General features: G+C 45.3%; 1 protein-coding gene across 2 annotated transcripts in view; it reads right to left on the bottom strand.

Moving 5' to 3' along the window:
• dscaml1 (Down syndrome cell adhesion molecule like 1) overlaps positions 1-17,576 on the bottom strand; it is a 92,771-nt gene that overhangs the window by 16,464 nt on the left and 58,731 nt on the right. The window contains exons 4-19 of one of the 2 annotated variants that reach the window (XM_070969979.1): positions 17,321-17,467; positions 16,583-16,861; positions 15,176-15,451; positions 14,674-14,973; positions 11,849-11,991; positions 11,570-11,699; positions 9,528-9,806; positions 7,960-8,088; positions 7,607-7,786; positions 5,978-6,183; positions 4,399-4,495; positions 4,097-4,225; positions 3,670-3,837; positions 3,309-3,379; positions 2,910-3,150; positions 6-152 (exon numbers count right to left, since the gene is read on the bottom strand). In XM_070969979.1, coding sequence (XP_070826080.1) covers positions 6-152; positions 2,910-3,150; positions 3,309-3,379; positions 3,670-3,837; positions 4,097-4,225; positions 4,399-4,495; positions 5,978-6,183; positions 7,607-7,786; positions 7,960-8,088; positions 9,528-9,806; positions 11,570-11,699; positions 11,849-11,991; positions 14,674-14,973; positions 15,176-15,451; positions 16,583-16,861; positions 17,321-17,467 — 2,922 coding nt within the window. Of the gene's footprint in view, positions 1-5; positions 153-2,909; positions 3,151-3,308; positions 3,380-3,669; positions 3,838-4,096; positions 4,226-4,398; positions 4,496-5,977; positions 6,184-7,606; positions 7,787-7,959; positions 8,089-9,527; positions 9,807-11,569; positions 11,700-11,848; positions 11,992-14,673; positions 14,974-15,175; positions 15,452-16,582; positions 16,862-17,320; positions 17,468-17,576 lie in introns of those variants that run through there. The other variant, XR_011602459.1, reaches the window with a different exon arrangement.

Below are 17,576 nucleotides of genomic sequence, written 5' to 3'. Positions count from 1 at the left end.
CTCACCTCCATCCGGGAAGACAGCCCAGAACACGACACGATATCCCTTCAATACGCCATGCAGCGTCATCCTGGGGGGCTCGGCCCATGTGATGACTGCCTCGTCTGATGTTACAGAAATGGCTCGCACATTCTGAGGAGGCTGGCTGGGCACTGAAGACAAAGAGGGAGAGAGAGAGGAGAAAGGGTAAGATAAGTTATCTTAAACATGTATCTGCACGTATATAAGCGGATGTGTTTCAGTTTAATTCCATAGAACAGGTATGTTCACTGAAGGATCTGGACTTCCAACAGCCAAGGAGGTGTAAGGGGTTTTAAATTCACCTTTAAGCAGCTCTAAGGTTGAAAAACTCAGCCTGCCTATCGAATATTCCCCATGAGGTTGTTCTAACTCTTCATTGAAACTAACTGAGTGAAATATTCAAACCCAACTTTCTCATGGCTGCAACATTCCAACAAATGCATGTATTTTGCGTCATTTAACACACATTTCCCCCAAACTAAGCCTGACAAATTTGGTATCTATGAATATTTTGGATCTCCGCTACAACTTTAAATAAAGTTCTGCATCTTGGAACAAGGTTTTGCTGCATAGAGAGAGTTTGTAAGGACTGGTCCATCTTGCGGTTGGCTGATTGTAAAAAAAATTGTGCTTTTTATGTTAAAGCAAAGGCTGTCATTGTCTCATGATCGGGACTGTGCTGGCTGGCTGTTAAATAAATAAATAAACTCTCTCTGAAACCCTAAAAGGCATTTCCATATCAAACCTGAAGTCAGTAAACAGGCTAGCGATAGATAAAAAGCTCAGGACATGCGTCCAGCCTGATGTATAGGACCATCTCTACAACCACCATCTCTCTTTCTCTGTACAAGCCTCCTTCTGTCTCCGCCAGTCCAGGTGTCTCTTCTATTGGCTACTGCTGACCATTAGTCTTTCAGGCTTTGAATAACGCACACTGTTGACGATGAACAGAAGTCAACTTGTGAGTGTAGGAGGGGCAGGAAGAGAGGAAGGAGGAGAGGCGACTGAAAGACAGAGAGCAAAGAAAAAGGGAGAGACCAGGCCAAGTCCACCAGGGAATTTCTCTGCAGCTGGTGAAGAGAGAGGAGGTGGGGAGGAGGACGGAGGAAGGGAGGGAAAGGAGAGAGGAGGATTAGAAAACTGAAACAGGGTTTTGCATGAATAAACCTTTAGGCTCCACGTCTAAATAATTAGAAGGCAACAAAACATAGCCTCCCTTCACAGTCCTCCTTTACGGGAGGAGAAATAATGATTGAAAGAGGACAGGAACAAAAAGGTGAGCAGCTTCAAGTGCCTCTAAATTGCCAGCATTCGGGCTTCTGTAGGGTTAAACAGATGATGGAAGGCAGATAAATGAGGGGAAAAGAAAAAAGCGTGATAAAACAAAATAGCCTTCCATAAATAAGTGCATAAGTTTGGAGAAACAAAAGATGGGGGAATATAGGAGCATAATGAAAGGCAGTTGTGGACTGGGGCTACGGGGGGAGGAGATGGAGGGGCAGAGGAAGAAGGGAGGAAGGGAGGAAGAGAGTTAAAAGCAAGGGGAGCAAGGGAAGGGCAGAAAAAGATGAAAAGAGGGAGCAGAGAGACAATGCGCTCAGCTGTGGATAATTACAGCAGGAAGCTAGCAGAGGGAACGAGAGAGAGAGGCAGACAGAGAGACAAGCTAATTATAATTATTTTTAGTATGCTTGTTGTTATCACTATTATCATAATGGCCATCAATATCACTGTCGCCACGGTGACAGCCACAGGGAAGAACTGGAGGGCTCTGTCTGCTCTGGACCAATGGGGCTCAGCCAACTGTTCACTGGGTGGACAAGTATGTATGTGACGTGTGTGCGCGTGTGTGTATGTGCACTTGTTTGTATTAGGAGAAAAACTGTGCATGATGTATGATAGAGAGTGAGCGAGATGGCATGTGCCGGAAAAAATTGTCACATGTGCGGCGTTTTTTTAAACTGCAGCTCATCAAGATTACAGAGAAATTAGAGTTTTTGTGTTAGCATCTGTCAGCTTGTTGTGGATTTCTCCTGCTCCTTGGTGGCCAAAAGTCAATTAAAGTGGCTCGCTTAGAAAATACTGCTTCACAAGACATGAATAAAAGGAAAAGTTGCATTGCCTGGTAAATTGTAGCCTTTGTAGATCCACAAACAAACAGATTTCAACTGGATCGGACAAGAGGTTAGGTTCAGATCTGAAAAAGAAAAAGTTCTGCTTTTGCAGGACTGAACAATTCTGCTATTTTGCTACGACTGCACTCCCAGAATGATTAAAATCACCTGGCTCATGCATCCAATGATTGTCTCTGTTTATGTGCATTTCCTTGCACAGTCACAGCCAGATGCCATGGTCTAAACTTTGGTCGGGATTGTGCAGCCTAGGAGGAAGCTTTTGCTCCCTAAGTGCTTTTCCAGTTCATTCACTCATTTATTCACTCACTGAATGTTTGGCCCAGCTACCCGCGAGCCATCAGGATGCATGGCAGTATCTCCACATCGCTCAGTCCTCTCCGCAGTGCTGCTGAATGTGTGCGTGTATGAATGAGACCATGTGTGTCCTTGGTATTTGTAAAACGTGTTTGGATTCCAGCAGCCAACATTCATCCGTGTTTAAAGAATGGAGAGAATGTAGTAATTTTAGGTTACAAAGCATGGCATGATTTGACACAGATCAGACAGCAAGAATGCCAAAAGAACAATGGCAACAGAAAAAGTGCAGTGACTGTGAATCAGAGCCAAAACAGACAGAGGATGATATTTCATATGGTAGGTCTGACAGACTGCTCTCACCCTCTATATAATAACCAGGCTGTTTAACCTAATTCCCGTATTACTAACCCTTTTCATACATGCCGACATATGTGTGTTGTTTATTGTGATCCTCACCGTCTTCCAGTGTTGTAGCATTGATCTCTGAGCTAGATGGCCCTGTGCCGGCTCTGTTGAAGGCCTGGACGACCACACCGTACTGGGCAAACTTCTTCAGGTTGTCCAGGGTGTAGACCTCACTGTCGCCGGTGGCTTTCATCTCCACAATGCTGTACTGGCCGTTACTGCCCGGGCCGTTCTCTCTGTAACCGATCTGGTAACCCCGGATCACCCCGTTCTGCAGCTCCTTCCTGGGAGCCTGGAGAATGGAAAACAGAAAGACATCAGAATCATCTACTCCCAAATGTTTGGTGCATGATTTTTTTTAGCTTACTTTGGTTAGGTTTAGGTTACTTTGCAGACAGCAAAATGTGATAAAGTGAGATATTCAGAAGGCAGACAACTCAAATACTTTACCTTCCAGGTTACCCTGATGCTCTGAGAGGTCACCGGCTGCAGAATGACATCCATGGGAGGACCATCGGGCTCTGCAGAGAGAGCGAGAGACACACAGAGGGGTTTAGGCAGAGGCATTTTGCTAATGTCAACAAATATTCTGTGGCTTTCACGTTTCCAGTAAGTCTCATGGCCCTGAAATATTCTAGTACAACTTTCAAAGGTTTTTTTTTTTTTCCTCACATTCATTGAGATAGACTTTCAATACAAAATACTTATTCAAGGACAGCCGTGTCGGCACAGACGCAGCTAATACAACAAGCAAAATGGAAATATTTGCTCATATTCACATTAGTAAAAAGCAGTGCTGCCAAATGCTTACGCGCTTCCTCGGTGCTGATGGTGAGTTCTTTACTGGCCTCGCTCTTGCCTATGGCGTTGTAGGAGTACATGCGGATGCTGTAGACGGAGGCAGGGTGAAGGTCCACTATGTTGGCCTGATTGTTGGTGGGGGAGATGTTTCGAGTGGCATGCTTCAGCTCCCAGGAATCTGACAAAAACAAGAAGATAATAATAGTACTAAAAAACACTTTGTAATATATATTTGTATAACTCAATATTAAGTCTTTTTTCCCTCTGTAATCTTCCCACAGAAAAGGAAAGTAAAATTCTTGAAAAATGTAGCATTTTGCCATTGACAGTCAATGTCAGCCTGCTCTGTAGCGTTTCAAATAAAGAAAAGAAGCACTAACAGTTTAGCCTATTATTCCACTGTCAGGTTCACTTTGAAATCTTCATTTTCTGCTTACCTGTCTTGTTCTTATACTCAATGTCGTATGAGGTAATGACGCTGTTTCCATCAAATCTCTGTGTCCACCGGAGATTCATACTGCGATCTTTCACCTCTCGCACCTCCAACTCTGGAGGGTCTGGGGGCTCTGAGGATTTGAAAGAGAGGGAGTGAACAAAGGGAGGGAGGTAAGATAAAGCAACAGAAGGTAGTAACAATAAGCAGTAACAGTAACAATTTCTGGATGAAAAGAGGGAAGATTTGTGTAGCTTTCCATCACTTTAAAGAGGAAAGTTCATGTGTTTATACAGGAATGGTTACCTTGCACAGTGAGCTGGATAAGGCCTCGTCCTTCTCCGTACGAGTTGATGGCATGACAGGAGAAGAAGACTGAATCCTCACGCTCTGCTGGCTTTAGCTGTAGGGGGAAAGGTAGAAAGAGAAATATGACAGAGACAAACAACTCCATCTTTGTGCAGGCAAATTGTGTAAAGCACAGCTTTGTGATGGAGACGTGGCCTGGTGAGAGTATTTATGTGTGCATTGCATTGGGAGGAGAGGTGTAATAGTGGGAGTGTCACCAATCTAGTGACACAGTGCATTCTGGGTGTCAAGATTCACCTGTTTGCCACCCACCTGCTTGAAAACGTTAAAAAGTGTACTATGACCTACACATCCTTATAGACCTCTGCAACCATGTTATGCCTGTACTTTGCCATAAACTGCAGTTCCTCCAATGGCCACAAGCACCAAAAGCAAGTAAATTCCCATAGACCTCCGAATTAAAATGGCCAATTTTAAAGCAGATATAAACAACAACAGCCTGGTAAAAAAAAAAAAACCCAAAAACTGTTTTGGTCTCTACAGCTAATTGATGTTCATGACATCTACGGACATGAACTTTTAGAAAACTCCTCACTTGTTTAAAGGATATTAAATATTTTTTGTATTAACCGGGAGTTTGGCGGAGTCAGGCACTGCGAAGATGGCGACAGCTAGAGCCACTGTCACTAAGCTGCACAATGGCCCTTCAGAAACCTAGAGGTGATGTCATTGAGACTACATCTATGTCTTCTACAGTAATAGTGCCAGCAGTAGAGATTATTGTTTGAGTCTTACCAGTCATTGCAATCCATAAATTGCTTACATACACTTTATGGATGTCTTCCCTTCCAGGTGATTAACTACCTATGGAGTTATGAAGGTGATATGTATGTGTTCCATCTGAAATTTCTTCATTTGAGTTGGCCACATTGTCAAACTAGGCTTACAGACACCAAAGCACTCAAGTTCTCATGAATCTGGTGCAAAATACACACATCTGAGCTCATCAAACCAGCTGGTTATGAGTAAGACGATGACATCCTCAGAACTTGATTCAGCTCCTTTTTACATCACCAGGTTCCTTTGGTTACCAGTGACCCTCTCTTAGTATCATCATCCAAAAACACTGCATCACCAGGCATCAACAGCTGCGTGCATGCGTACAGGAAGACCTGCGCCCGCCATGACCAACATGATGTGGTGGAGCACATTCATGACATGGTGACTTTTGGTGTGTCCAGAAACATGGATTTAATTTAAAAGGAGACTTCATCTTTTCTTCACATCACATGTTAGGCTGCTGTATATTCACACTTGCATGTCCCTGAAATGAAGATCAGTGTCCTCTCAGGAGATGCTGATGGTATATATATATAACATATATGTTGTGGTGGGAAGAACGTGTTACATGTTATTAGACAGGCCATGATTGTTACCAGCCTTTAGCACACCTCTAACACACTTCCTGATATATTAATAAGCTATGCATGATCTTACCCTCATTCCTCAAACTTTTGTCAGCTGTGTAAGAACCATAAATCCATTGCTGTCTTGATGTATTCCAAGTGTTTCTTACCTTGAGTGTGGACAACACCTCGTCCGTCTTTTCATTGGGACTTGTGGTAATAGAGTACCGGGGGTTGCGGTCAGGGTCAATGACCGTGTCACCTCTCTCCCAGCGGATAATGATGGGCCATTCTCCCCTGGCTGTGCAGTTCAGCTCCTTCACGTGACCCTTCTTAGCCATGGTGGTGTTCGGGTGACTGGTGATCATCGCTGGGACTGGACGGAGAAGAGAAATGGAGTGTGAGATGAGGAGAAGGTGAGGCCAATTTGGGAGGAAGCAGGGAGAGACAGTGACGGTAAACAGATTGATGAGAGGGATATTAGAAGGCAGAGGATGAAAGAGGGAGAAGGAAAGAGAAAGAGCAAGTGGATATTAAGCAGGGTTTAGTTGGAAAGGGAGAAAGGAGTGAACGAGCAGAGAGGAGAAGGGCAGGACTGCTGGCGGTTAAAAAGGTGGAGTTCAGAGTAGCCAACTTCCATTGCAGGAGAGTTATGAAGAGCTATGGTCAATGAGGTAAAGTCAATAAACCTCTGCTCTCATTCTCCAATAGTTAACACTGGGGTGCAGGTGAATGAAGAGGCGAAAATGATACACTCTACCTTTGTGCACACTCTATATACAAGACCACTCACACACTCAATCTTCTCTGGCCAACACACACACACACACACACACACACACACACACACACACACACACACACACACACACACACACACACACACACACACACACAATACCGATCTGAGGAGGGTTCTGGTGTTTTGTTTTCATTACTTATTCATCTCACCCTCCCTCTTTTCCTCTTTTCCTCCCTCTCCGCTGAGCGAAACAGACAGAATTGAGGGAGGCAGAGGAGAGGAACGGTTCAATCAATAACACTAACACCAGAAGAGGAGAGAGGGAGAGAAGGAGGGAGAGACAGAGAGAGAGAGAGAGAGAGAGAGGGAGAGGGAGAAGGGGGTGATCCTGTGATAGCAGAACATGGTGAAACTAGTGGTTGTATTTATGTGCACCTGCTTATATGTGTCTGTGTGTCAAAAGGAGCCAGAGATAAAGCGCTAACATCTGTTTTGTGGGTATAGCTGTTCTGTAAGGTCATGGTACTGCATGCTACTACTACATGCAATACTTGATGTTGACAGTCTGCGTGTGTGTGCATACACATTTTCCCGATGCATTTTCACCTTGCATTACAGAGGGTGTTACTGACAGCGAGGGCCGGATGGAGAGATTGATTGCAGATAATGATTAAGCTCAAAGTGTTTTTGATGGTCTGTAGACAGATCCCAAGAGTCAAAAGATCAATCGCTCGCTTGCTCGCTTTCTCACTGCCTATCACACACAGGCACATGCGCACACACTTCTCTCTCTCACTGCACTTTATTGTCTTGCGCTTATGCCCACGGTCACCTTTGCTCCACCAATTCATCAGGGTGCACATTTGAGTGTGTGCTCATGCCCACGGAGCACAGGGAGAGCAGCGCGAGCCGGCCCATTGATTTGACACAGTTAGCGATTGTGTGTGCGTTATGACTGATAAAGCAGGAGCACTGGAGCATCCTAGATGGCCTCACTGCAGTCATCTGTGCCATGAAAAACTCTGCCACATTAGCCTGTGCCAGTTTGTATACTCACTCTTAACGGTGAGGACCATGCTCTTGCTAATGTCTGAGCCCACGCCGTTGGACGCCTGACAGAGGTAGAAGCCACGATCCTCTTCCAGCACATGTCTGATGAGTAGAGAGCCATTATTCATGATCTGGATACGGCCCGTCAGAGGCACAGGGTGGTACTGTTGCGGATTCCCAATACCCGCTGAATGGAAACACAGAGAAGATTATAATGAATTGTGTGGTCGCTGATGATCCCTACATTGTAATCTAATGTACTTCAGGTAGTATGGACCTATGAATATGACAATGGGCAAAGACAAGCCAACAGAGACGCATCACAGTACATAGATAAAGAATGAAAGATGGGTTATGTACCTAGTGTACCTTTGGCATGCTTCCACATGACCTTAGGAGGAGGGTATCCATCGACAGAACAGTTTAGGATCCCTGCTTTCCCGTAGATCCCATCCTGGTTGTTGGGTTGCACTACAAACCGAGGAGGCACTGGAGGAAGACGAGATCAGAAGTTCATGAAAAGACTTCTTTCCCAAACTGGAAGCACATTTTAAATTTCCTGCATGGCCAGAAGTTCAGTCAATACATGATCAACAGTACTGCTGTACCACTAAACTGAAGCTTTTCATTTGCTGTGTTCATTATAATCAAGTCTAATGAATGCAGGATCCAGTCAAAGGAACATTCCATTGATTTTCAGTGATGGACGAGGGATTCAGATCATTTACTTCGGAAAAGTACCAGTACAATAATGTAAAAATACCCCTTTTAAGTAAAAGTCCTGCATTCAAAATGTCGCTTAGGTAAAGAAGAACTGTTCCCTGCTCACAACCTTGAAACCACAAGCAAGTAATGAACTCAACGAGCTCCCTGACAAGTGAAGAACCACGGATGGCTTCACACGATGACATGGCAATCACAGAGTTGCATGGAATGGCTGATTACAACTGAGAGTCAAAAATTCAGTTTTCAAGACAAAATTCAGAGTTTATGTTCTTCATCTAGACAACATGTCTATGATTTATTTTAACAAAGATTCAATGCTCCATAAGTGACAACTTGATGTTTAAAGATGGCCTATTTCAAATTTTGAGAAAATGGAAATTTTGCCATATTTCTATTGAATGCAATAGTCTACATAAGGTAGAATTAAAAATACTGTCAAAAAGTCATTTTTTTTTAGCTAAAATTCTGAAATTGACCTCACAACAGTGAATTATTACAGTAAAAAATTTTGATGCACTCTGGGCTCAATTTTTGATCTGGCTGGAGGACAGGACTTTGCGGAGGACAGTTTATGGAAATGTGACTGCTTTTTAATGAATTTTCCAAGTTTTAAAGTTTAGACGGTTGGTGTAGCGCCATCATCAGGCCAATTGACCCATAATGCCAATTGAGGAAGTTTGGCATTGGATTGGATGTGAATGTGCAAAGCTTTGTTTATTTCCATTGTTTATTTCCATTTGGGTCAAGCCCCAAATAAATGCTTGATAAACACTTGAGTAAAAGTACTTGGTAACGTTCCACTTGTACTGGTTTTACATTACAAAGTCAATGTACTAGTTACAGGAAGTTCTCCACAGCCGGTTCTACAGTCACTTCTGTGGGAAGTCTGAGGAAATGAGTCAGGCACTGAGCTCAACAGAAAGCTTGTGTTACAAACAAGGTTGTTAAGGTTGAAATACAGTATGTGGGTTTTCACTAGCCAAGGAGGGTCTCATTAAATATGCTACTGAGTTGCATTATGGGAAGCGAAGGATCGAGTGTTGCGGGGGCGATACACATAACAAGGACAGCGAGTCAGGATATATCACTGTTGCTTCAATTTTGACCATACAGTTTTTAATCTTTCAAGTCACCCAACTTTGTTTAAAATAACCCCTTCCCCCTTCAAGCCTTTCTAAATATCACCTTCATCCCTTCCTTACCTGTAACTGTGAGCTGCCTTTCTGTGCTGACAGTGGCAGCGTCATTGCTGGCAATGCAGGTGTAGTTGCCATTGTGTTTGAGCGACACCTTGGATATCTGGAGGGAGCTCATGAACTCCTTTGTGTCGATGGTGATGCCCGAGGAGGGCACGATCTCCTGGCCGTCCTTGCGCCACGTGATGCGTATGGGCATGTCTCCAGATGACACCACGCAGGCGATGTACATCAATTTACCGATGGAAGTCGGCGGAAAGTCAAACGGCTGGATCAGTGGAGGAACTGAGAGGAAGAGAAGAAGGGGATGGAAGAGTGAGCAAGAGAGGAGAAGGAAGGGGAGTGATAGGGTGTAAGATGCAGAGAGGAAGAGAGAGTAAATAGAAATGCAGTGGAGACAGAGTAATTAAGGGGAAAATAGTGAAATGAGATAAAAGAAGATAAGGAAAAGAGATAGAGCAGACAGATCAAGTCAAGGAAATAAATGATGAAAAGGAGAGTGGGGGAAAGAAAAAGGCAAGGACAGGCAACAGGGTGAAATAAAGGGTAGATAAAGAGAAGACAGAATAAGGCAAAGAGGGAATGGAAATAAAGAAAAAAAGATGAATGAAAACAGTTAGAGGGTTGTTTAAATGAGCGGGGTGAATAAGAGGTGAAGACAGAGATTTGAGGCAGATATGAATAAGTGAAGGATAGAGAAAAGAGAGAAAGTCAGATGTGAAGAACCAGGGAGAATATGGGTAGACACACAGATTTGATGTTTCGGGGGCATCCAAAGGACATGAGGTGGGAGAGTGAGCGACGTAGAGGGAGACGAGGTGGGGTGAGAAAGATAGAGGAGGGAGAGAAAGAGACAGAGCGAGATGGGTTCAGAATGTGTTATTTTCACCTGACAGGATGATTTGGTAAACTCGTGGTCTATCTTTCTGTCTGATTTCTTCAGCCTGTCATCTAAGCCCAGACCCCCAAAGCTTCCACACCCCCGCAGCCTGGCCTACTAGCCCACTACCCACTCTGCAGCCGCCTGTGCCCCCTGCCAACCCCTCCACTCCAACCCACCCTGCCCTGCTAAAGCCAGCCCATAATAGCTGCTCTAATTAGAGCCCCATCCGCAGGGGGAAGAACGGTGTTGCTATGGAGAGCGGCGGAGGTGATGGCGGTGGTTTGGAATGGGGGAGGAGGAGAGGATGGTGGTGGTGGTGGTGGGGGGGGGGTTACAGCTGAGACATCTGGGGGATTTAATCTGGGCCTCGTTAAAATTCATCTAATTAAATCAGAGACATGACGAGCACACATTCATACAAGCACATACCTACACCCACGTGCAGCACATGCACACATGCGCGCGCCCATGTGCACACAAACACTACAAAGACCACCACAAATTACACACATCTGCTAATGTCAAGTCAAAATGCACACAACCCACACTCACTCCCGACAACTTCCTAAAACAAACATGTCATGCTATCGCCGCAGAGAGCAGAGCGAAATAACATACAGGCTGACATGCAGAATATATACAGAACACACACACACACACACACACACACACACTCTTTGTCATTCACACACATATACACATGCGGATGGCGCACACACACACACACACACACACACACACACACACACACACACACACACACACACACACACACCTTATACAATGGCACTCCTGCTCTATGTAATTGCTGAGTGGTTGAGAGAGCACACTGGGCCACTCCGCCCCTTAATCAGGGGTTATTAAAGGCAACGCATACAGCTTTCTTCTTTCCTCTGTTTTGCTCACATCATCCTGCTACAAACCAGTCTTACTCACGCTCCGTCCCTCTTACAATCTCCCCCTTTCGCATTCATAATTTTTTTCCGAGTCAACCCAGTAAAACAAAGCTAGACTCGTTTAAATCACTGCTAACGTGTCATTTTACTTGCAGTATATCCACCTCAAACTATTATCTTCTGTATGGTCTTTCAGAGACATGTCCATCCAAGCCACAAAAAACAGTGAAACTCTTGGGCAAAGCTGTCACTTCAGCCCTGTGACTGACCTTTGACGGTGACATAGACAGTCTGTGTGATGAACAGCTGTGGCTGGATGAGCACGCTGCAGACATAGGCCCCCTCGTCCATCCCCTTCTGGACATCGCTGAGCTTCAGAGTCCCATTCTCGTACACCACCTGTACAGGCATGAGCAGCATTACATTCAGTCTTCTTCATATGATACGATGTTCGGTGAGATGATGCTAAGATCGAAACGTGGCCGATGCTGATGCATGAAGAAGTTCCCATGTTTTTCTTTATGTCTTATGAAAAAAGCGAACTCCACCTGGCGATGGTTGTCAGGCAGCAGAAGCCCCTCCTTGTACCAGTTGATTGAGTAATAAGGGTACCCAATCACACGGCAGTTGATGAAAGTGTTTCTTCCTGCTACTGCAGTGATGTTCTTCATAGGCCGAATCCTCGGAGGGCCTGATGGGCAGAGGGAGAGAGATGGAGAGGAAGAAGAGAGAGAGTGGGAAAGGAGAAGGTCATTAGTTGATGGTGTCAGAAGCAGGTCGTGGAATTTTAGGAATAAAAGGGAGGGGTGATCAGGAAGGGAGTTGGGGGGAAGGAAAGGGACAGAAGAGGAAAAAAAGGATGTAGGGGTATAGGAAGAGAGAGAGGTTAGAATGTCTTGATGTTAAAAAGCAGCTTTTCTGGAGGAGTACCTGCTCAATTTCAGACCATTACTGCCCAGATGAGACATCCCACTGCTGCCAGCCCACACGCAACTGCTTTCCCATGAAAATCTGTTCAGCCCAATCCAGACACATATAGGTCATTGTGGATTTTTAAGTCTAAAGGAATACGGTTACTCAGCTGTTTATTAAGCTAACGTTATAAGATGTGAACTGAAAATTAATCCAGTGCTTTTAAAAGTTAGAAAATTTCATCTTTGGGCAGAGGGAACCAAAAAGTCGATGTTGTCGATCGTGGTCCTGTTTCTCTAATAGTTCACACTGTTTCCTCCACTACCAAACACAAACCAAATGCAGTAATACAGGAATGCCAGACTTCAGAGCAGCAGCGATAATGCTACTGTTTATGGGTCAGATTGGATTAGTGATGGCAATTTCATTTAATGTTCCTGACATTTGAAAAAAACAACATTTAATGTAACCGACACAAGCAGTCTAAAAAGAGAGTAGCAGAGAGAGGGAAAGTGAGTGGGTGAAACAGAGGAAAGCTAAACTGACACTTAACTTTATTTAAAGGCTTTCACTTTACTGGAAGGCGGCGCATTTACACTGATGGGGAAGCCCAATAATAACAGAGCATCATACTGTATTTTCATACATTAATTTTCTGTTTTGCTGCCACCTGCCACATTTGTGTTTGGTGCTGCAGGATCTGCAGGATCCTGAGACTGTTGCAGCCCTCCAGTGGAGAACTCATCAGCTTTAACAGCCTAATCATGGATTGTTGGCATCTACATATGTGCCATGCACTTCGTATTCACTGTGGGGAATCGAGAAAGTGCTGTGAATTTTCCGTGTTTGCATAGTGTAACAGTTTTCTTTGTATTCTAACTAATGAACATGTCAACATTTCAGCTAAGAACATGGTGAAGGTCATATTACATGGGCTTTAGTATAGAGTAGTATAGCGGCTGTGAGACTGAGAAATTGTGACAACAAGACGTGATTGGTAGACTAAGTGGAACAAAATGACTGTGAATGATGTTCTAAAAAAAATGAAAATATAACAAAAATAAAGCTTGACTGTCTCAATATGCTGGCTATGTATCATTGCCAGAAGACAGAGACTGAAGGCTGTGGGCAGGCAGGCAGACAGACAGTCAGACGGACACAAAATGTGTTTAGCATGACTGAAAGACACTGGGAGCTATCACTCAATCATCCTTCACTTCTTCTCTGACCTTCTCACATTGTTCGTCTTGTATCTTTGTTTTTGTCTCTCCTTCCAGCCCTCCTACCCTCACTTCTCTCCCTCTCTTTCGCTTTCCTCCCTTTCTCAGCGTGCGCTGAGCTTTGAAGTTCTGACGAGTGAAAGATGTATTATTCAGTAGCACCGTTGCACAGACACACACACAGACACACACAGACACATAAGCTGCCACACACAAACACGTATACAGTATGCACGTGCATGTGGGTTCAACTATGTCTAGGTGGCTCAGTATTTTTGCTGTCGGAGTGTATCACATTTCAGTGAGTGGATAAGCATACCAGTGTGTTATGTGTGGTATATGTGGTTATGCATGTGTGTGTCTGTGTGTGTGCGTATTGGCTGTATTTTTTGTCAATTTTGTGCTGCATGTACAGATGAAGCTCTCTGGCAATGGGGCTCATTCTCACTCCAATGATCATTCTGGCATGTCTCCTTAGAGCAGACTCACATGTCACAACTACACATCTCAGAGAGAGAAAGAGAGAGAAAGAGGGAGAGAGAGAGATGGAGACAGAGATACAGCCCTGTCCATCGGTGTCACTCCTCACCCTTGTCGTCTCCAACGACAGTGACATCACCAGTCCTGTCACCAGAGTTCACCATCACTCCCCCCACCAGACACTAGCACTCCTCATCATTCCTCTTCTCTCATTTCATCTATTCTCTCTCTTCCCTCCATCTCTGGCCATCTGTTTCTTTCTCTTCTAAAGTTTCTTCATCCATTTGTCTAACATCCTCTCCTTTAGCCTCTCTCTCCAAATGTTAAGCTACATTCCCTCTATTTCAACATTTTGTCTGCCCGTAAACATGCCTATGTATGTGCATGTGAAGGGATTTACAGGTGTGTACAGTAGGTGGAGGAGTAGGTGTGTTGCTTTCTTTATGTGGTCATATGTAGGTATATGTGTGGACACGTGCACATCTGCAGATCTACAGTATGTGAGACAACAGAGCCATAAGCTTGTGGAGAAAGACTTCCTGACAGAAAGACAGGATGAGAGAGACAACATACGCTACATGGGCTGCTGGAGGAACAAAACAGCTACAAAGCTGCAGATATTACATGAGAGAGCAAAACACACATACAGAGATAGAGGTAGAGAAATAGAAGGGTACAGGATAGGATATGGGTCAGGGTAGGGGTAGGGGTCAGGCTATGAGAAGCCTCTGTATGACTGATATTGAAAAGTAGACAGGCACCTCTTACGTTTATGCGCGCTTGGTACTCGGCGCTACCGGCCGAGTTTCGTGCGGCGCACCGATACACTCCTCCGTCGCGGATCTGCGGGCTGCTGACGTTGACGTGGCTCACGGTGCTGCCGTCGGACAGCGTGTACTGGCTGGCTCTCACGCGAGACAGGTCCCGGGCCACAGGCTCGTCGTCCAGGGTCCAGGTGATGGTGGGAGGAGGCGCTCCTTTGGCGGCGCACATCAGGGAAAATGGTTCGCCCGGGACCACCACCCTCTCACTGAAGGAGGCAACAATACGGGGTGTGCCATCTGAGAAGCAGGACAAGAGATGTGAGGTGTGAATGTGAACCAAATGGAAAAATAACACTTCATATCAGTAAGAATAAACCATGTGTAACAAACCAAGTAAACCATGTGTAATTATTGTCTGATTGAAAAAGAAACACCCAATCATTCTTCGCCTTCTTTCTCATGATTGTACACCAACATGGTAAAACCTGTCTGTGCTCACCTTCCAGCAGTATGATGGAGAAGTCCTGGGCAGTCTGGCCCTTGCGTGTGGCAAAGCACTGGTAAGCTCCTGAGTGTCTCTTTTGTGCAGCGGAAATGAACAATGTCTCATTGTGAGCCCCCTGGATGGAAAAGTGCTGATCGGCCAGGACAGGTTCCGTGTTACGGTACCAGGACACGATGAAGTGGGGGGAACCCTGGACAGCACAGGACAGGATGACCGTACTGCTGATCCCCGTCTTCAGGTTCTTGGGAGACAAGGTGACCCGCAGCGGCTCTGGAGATAGGAGAAGGACAAGATAGAGCCGAGTAAAGAAAACAATACTTTTTGAAATGTCAGTCACAGCTGCTCATTCAAGCTCCTACCGAAATATTGAAGGTACAGTAGTTGGTGTGTATGCAGGCTTGTCTCATGTCTTGCATTGCTGAACGAAGGCAATTTGAATTGAGTTACGCCGTGCTGGCCAAGCAACACAAATCATATTTCTGTGTGTTGTGATTTGTGTATTTGTTGTTTGTATGTCATGATTTCTGCCATTGTTTGTGTGTGTGTGTGTGTGTGCTAAGCAGGGAGGAAAACCGAGACAGAGACAGAAAGGGGAGAAAATGTCAGTGAGCAATAAAGCAGCTGGTGTTAAGTGCTGGAGGCTGCTGAATGTGTGTGAGCATGTGTGTGAGGCAGCGACAGTGCATGTGTAAGACTTTCTTCATGGGCAATAAATACAAGTGCTGTAAGTGTGTCTCTAAATGTGTGTCTGTACCACCTTCTATGCCCTGTCATAGGAGGTTTGTGGGTTGTACAGTGATGTGCCCCGTGGCCAGTCTGTCCAGTGTCCGCTAACTTCACCCTTTTCCCAACCGCACTCCAATTCCACCTCCACCTCCTCTACTTCCCCCCTGTTCTCTTCACAAGTGTACCATCTCCTCTATCTGCACCACGTCCTCTCATGTCTTTCATTCATACAAACAACGATGTGAAACTCTCTCTCCTCTCTCAAATCCTCGGTAAACAGGGCGACAGGCCAGCACGACCGCTGTTCTGCTCGGTTGCTGTAGCGAGGCCTCGCTGAGGTTTGAGAGCACAGCGGGGGAACAAGCCGTCCTCGGAGATCAAGCTCACGCTCAGCCCAGATGAGAGTGGGTTGGAGGGGGGCGTGTAGGCGGCACGGGGCCAGGGCAAAGCCAACAGAGCTTAAATGATGTCTCCATCGCGCCTGTCCATGACCTGACATCACATTCATTACCTCTGTCCATCTCACTCTTTTGCTCCATCTGTAGTTGTCAGTGTGCAACAGTGGAGGTCAGGAGAGGCAGAAAAAGTAATCAGTGATGCTTTGTTGTGCGCTGAGTGTCGCAGGACATGAGTGTTGGTATTGTCTTACTACCTGCTCTTCAGTCCTTTACCCACCTATGACGTTGAGGTGACCTGTCACCTCTTTGGAACCAAAGCTGTTGGTGACCTCGCAGATGTAGTTGCCGCTGTCCTCGAGCCTCAAGTCGGAAATGGTGAGGCCGGTGATGCGACGCGTCCAGCGGGAGTCTGCTGGTAATGGCCGCCCATCCTTTAGCCATCGGATGGTGGGGTTTGGGTATCCAGATGCGATGCAGGGCAGCTCCACACTGTGCCCCACCTGCACCTCACCGGACTGGAAACTGTCCAGCACTGACGGGGTGGACTCCGTAGGGTCTGCAGGTGAAGCACGTCACATAAATTACATAATGATTTGGAGTCACAAGTGCTTCAACTCATTTTTGAAATTTTAGGAAATAAACTAATTTGCTTTCTTGCAGTTGATGAGAAGGTAAATATCACTCATGTCTGCACAGTAAATATACAGCTGCTCAGATGGTTAGCTTAGCTTAGCACGAAAACTGGAAAAGGGGGAAACTAGCTAACTGTCCAAAGATATTGAACTGGCGTGCCTGACTGTTTCTCCCTGTTTCCATTCGTTATACTAAGCTAAGCTAGCCGTCTCTTGGCTCCAGCTTGTTATTTGGGGCACAGAGTAGTCCTTTAAAATTAAAACATAAAACTGTAAGCCTAACGAAGAAAATAACTGCATAAGATAATGCCCTGCTCATATACTCACGCTTTGATTTGGCATTTAGCAACTAATATGAGTCGACCTGGTGACTTGTTACCTACCCATAACAGAGAGCCTGGCTCCATTGCTCTGGCGAGTCTCTCCACTGTACTTGTGCTTTGTGATGCAGCGGTAGGTGGACAGAGCATCTTCCTTCTGCACTTCCGAGATATACAGAGCACCGAATGAGGTCAGGAAGAAACGGTTACCTGTGGAGGACAGCAGACAGGGAGCAGGTCAACATATTTGAGCAGTAAATAAGCCATCGCAACAAAGGGGTGTGATTTGAATCTACTGCATTGTGTCTGTGCAGATCAC

This window comes from Chaetodon trifascialis, chromosome 9 (genome assembly GCF_039877785.1).
Source record: "Chaetodon trifascialis isolate fChaTrf1 chromosome 9, fChaTrf1.hap1, whole genome shotgun sequence".
In the NCBI taxonomy this organism is placed as follows: domain Eukaryota; kingdom Metazoa; phylum Chordata; class Actinopteri; order Chaetodontiformes; family Chaetodontidae; genus Chaetodon; species Chaetodon trifascialis.
Note: the sequence above shows the minus strand (reverse complement) of the source record. Positions and strands in the feature narration are given on the sequence as shown.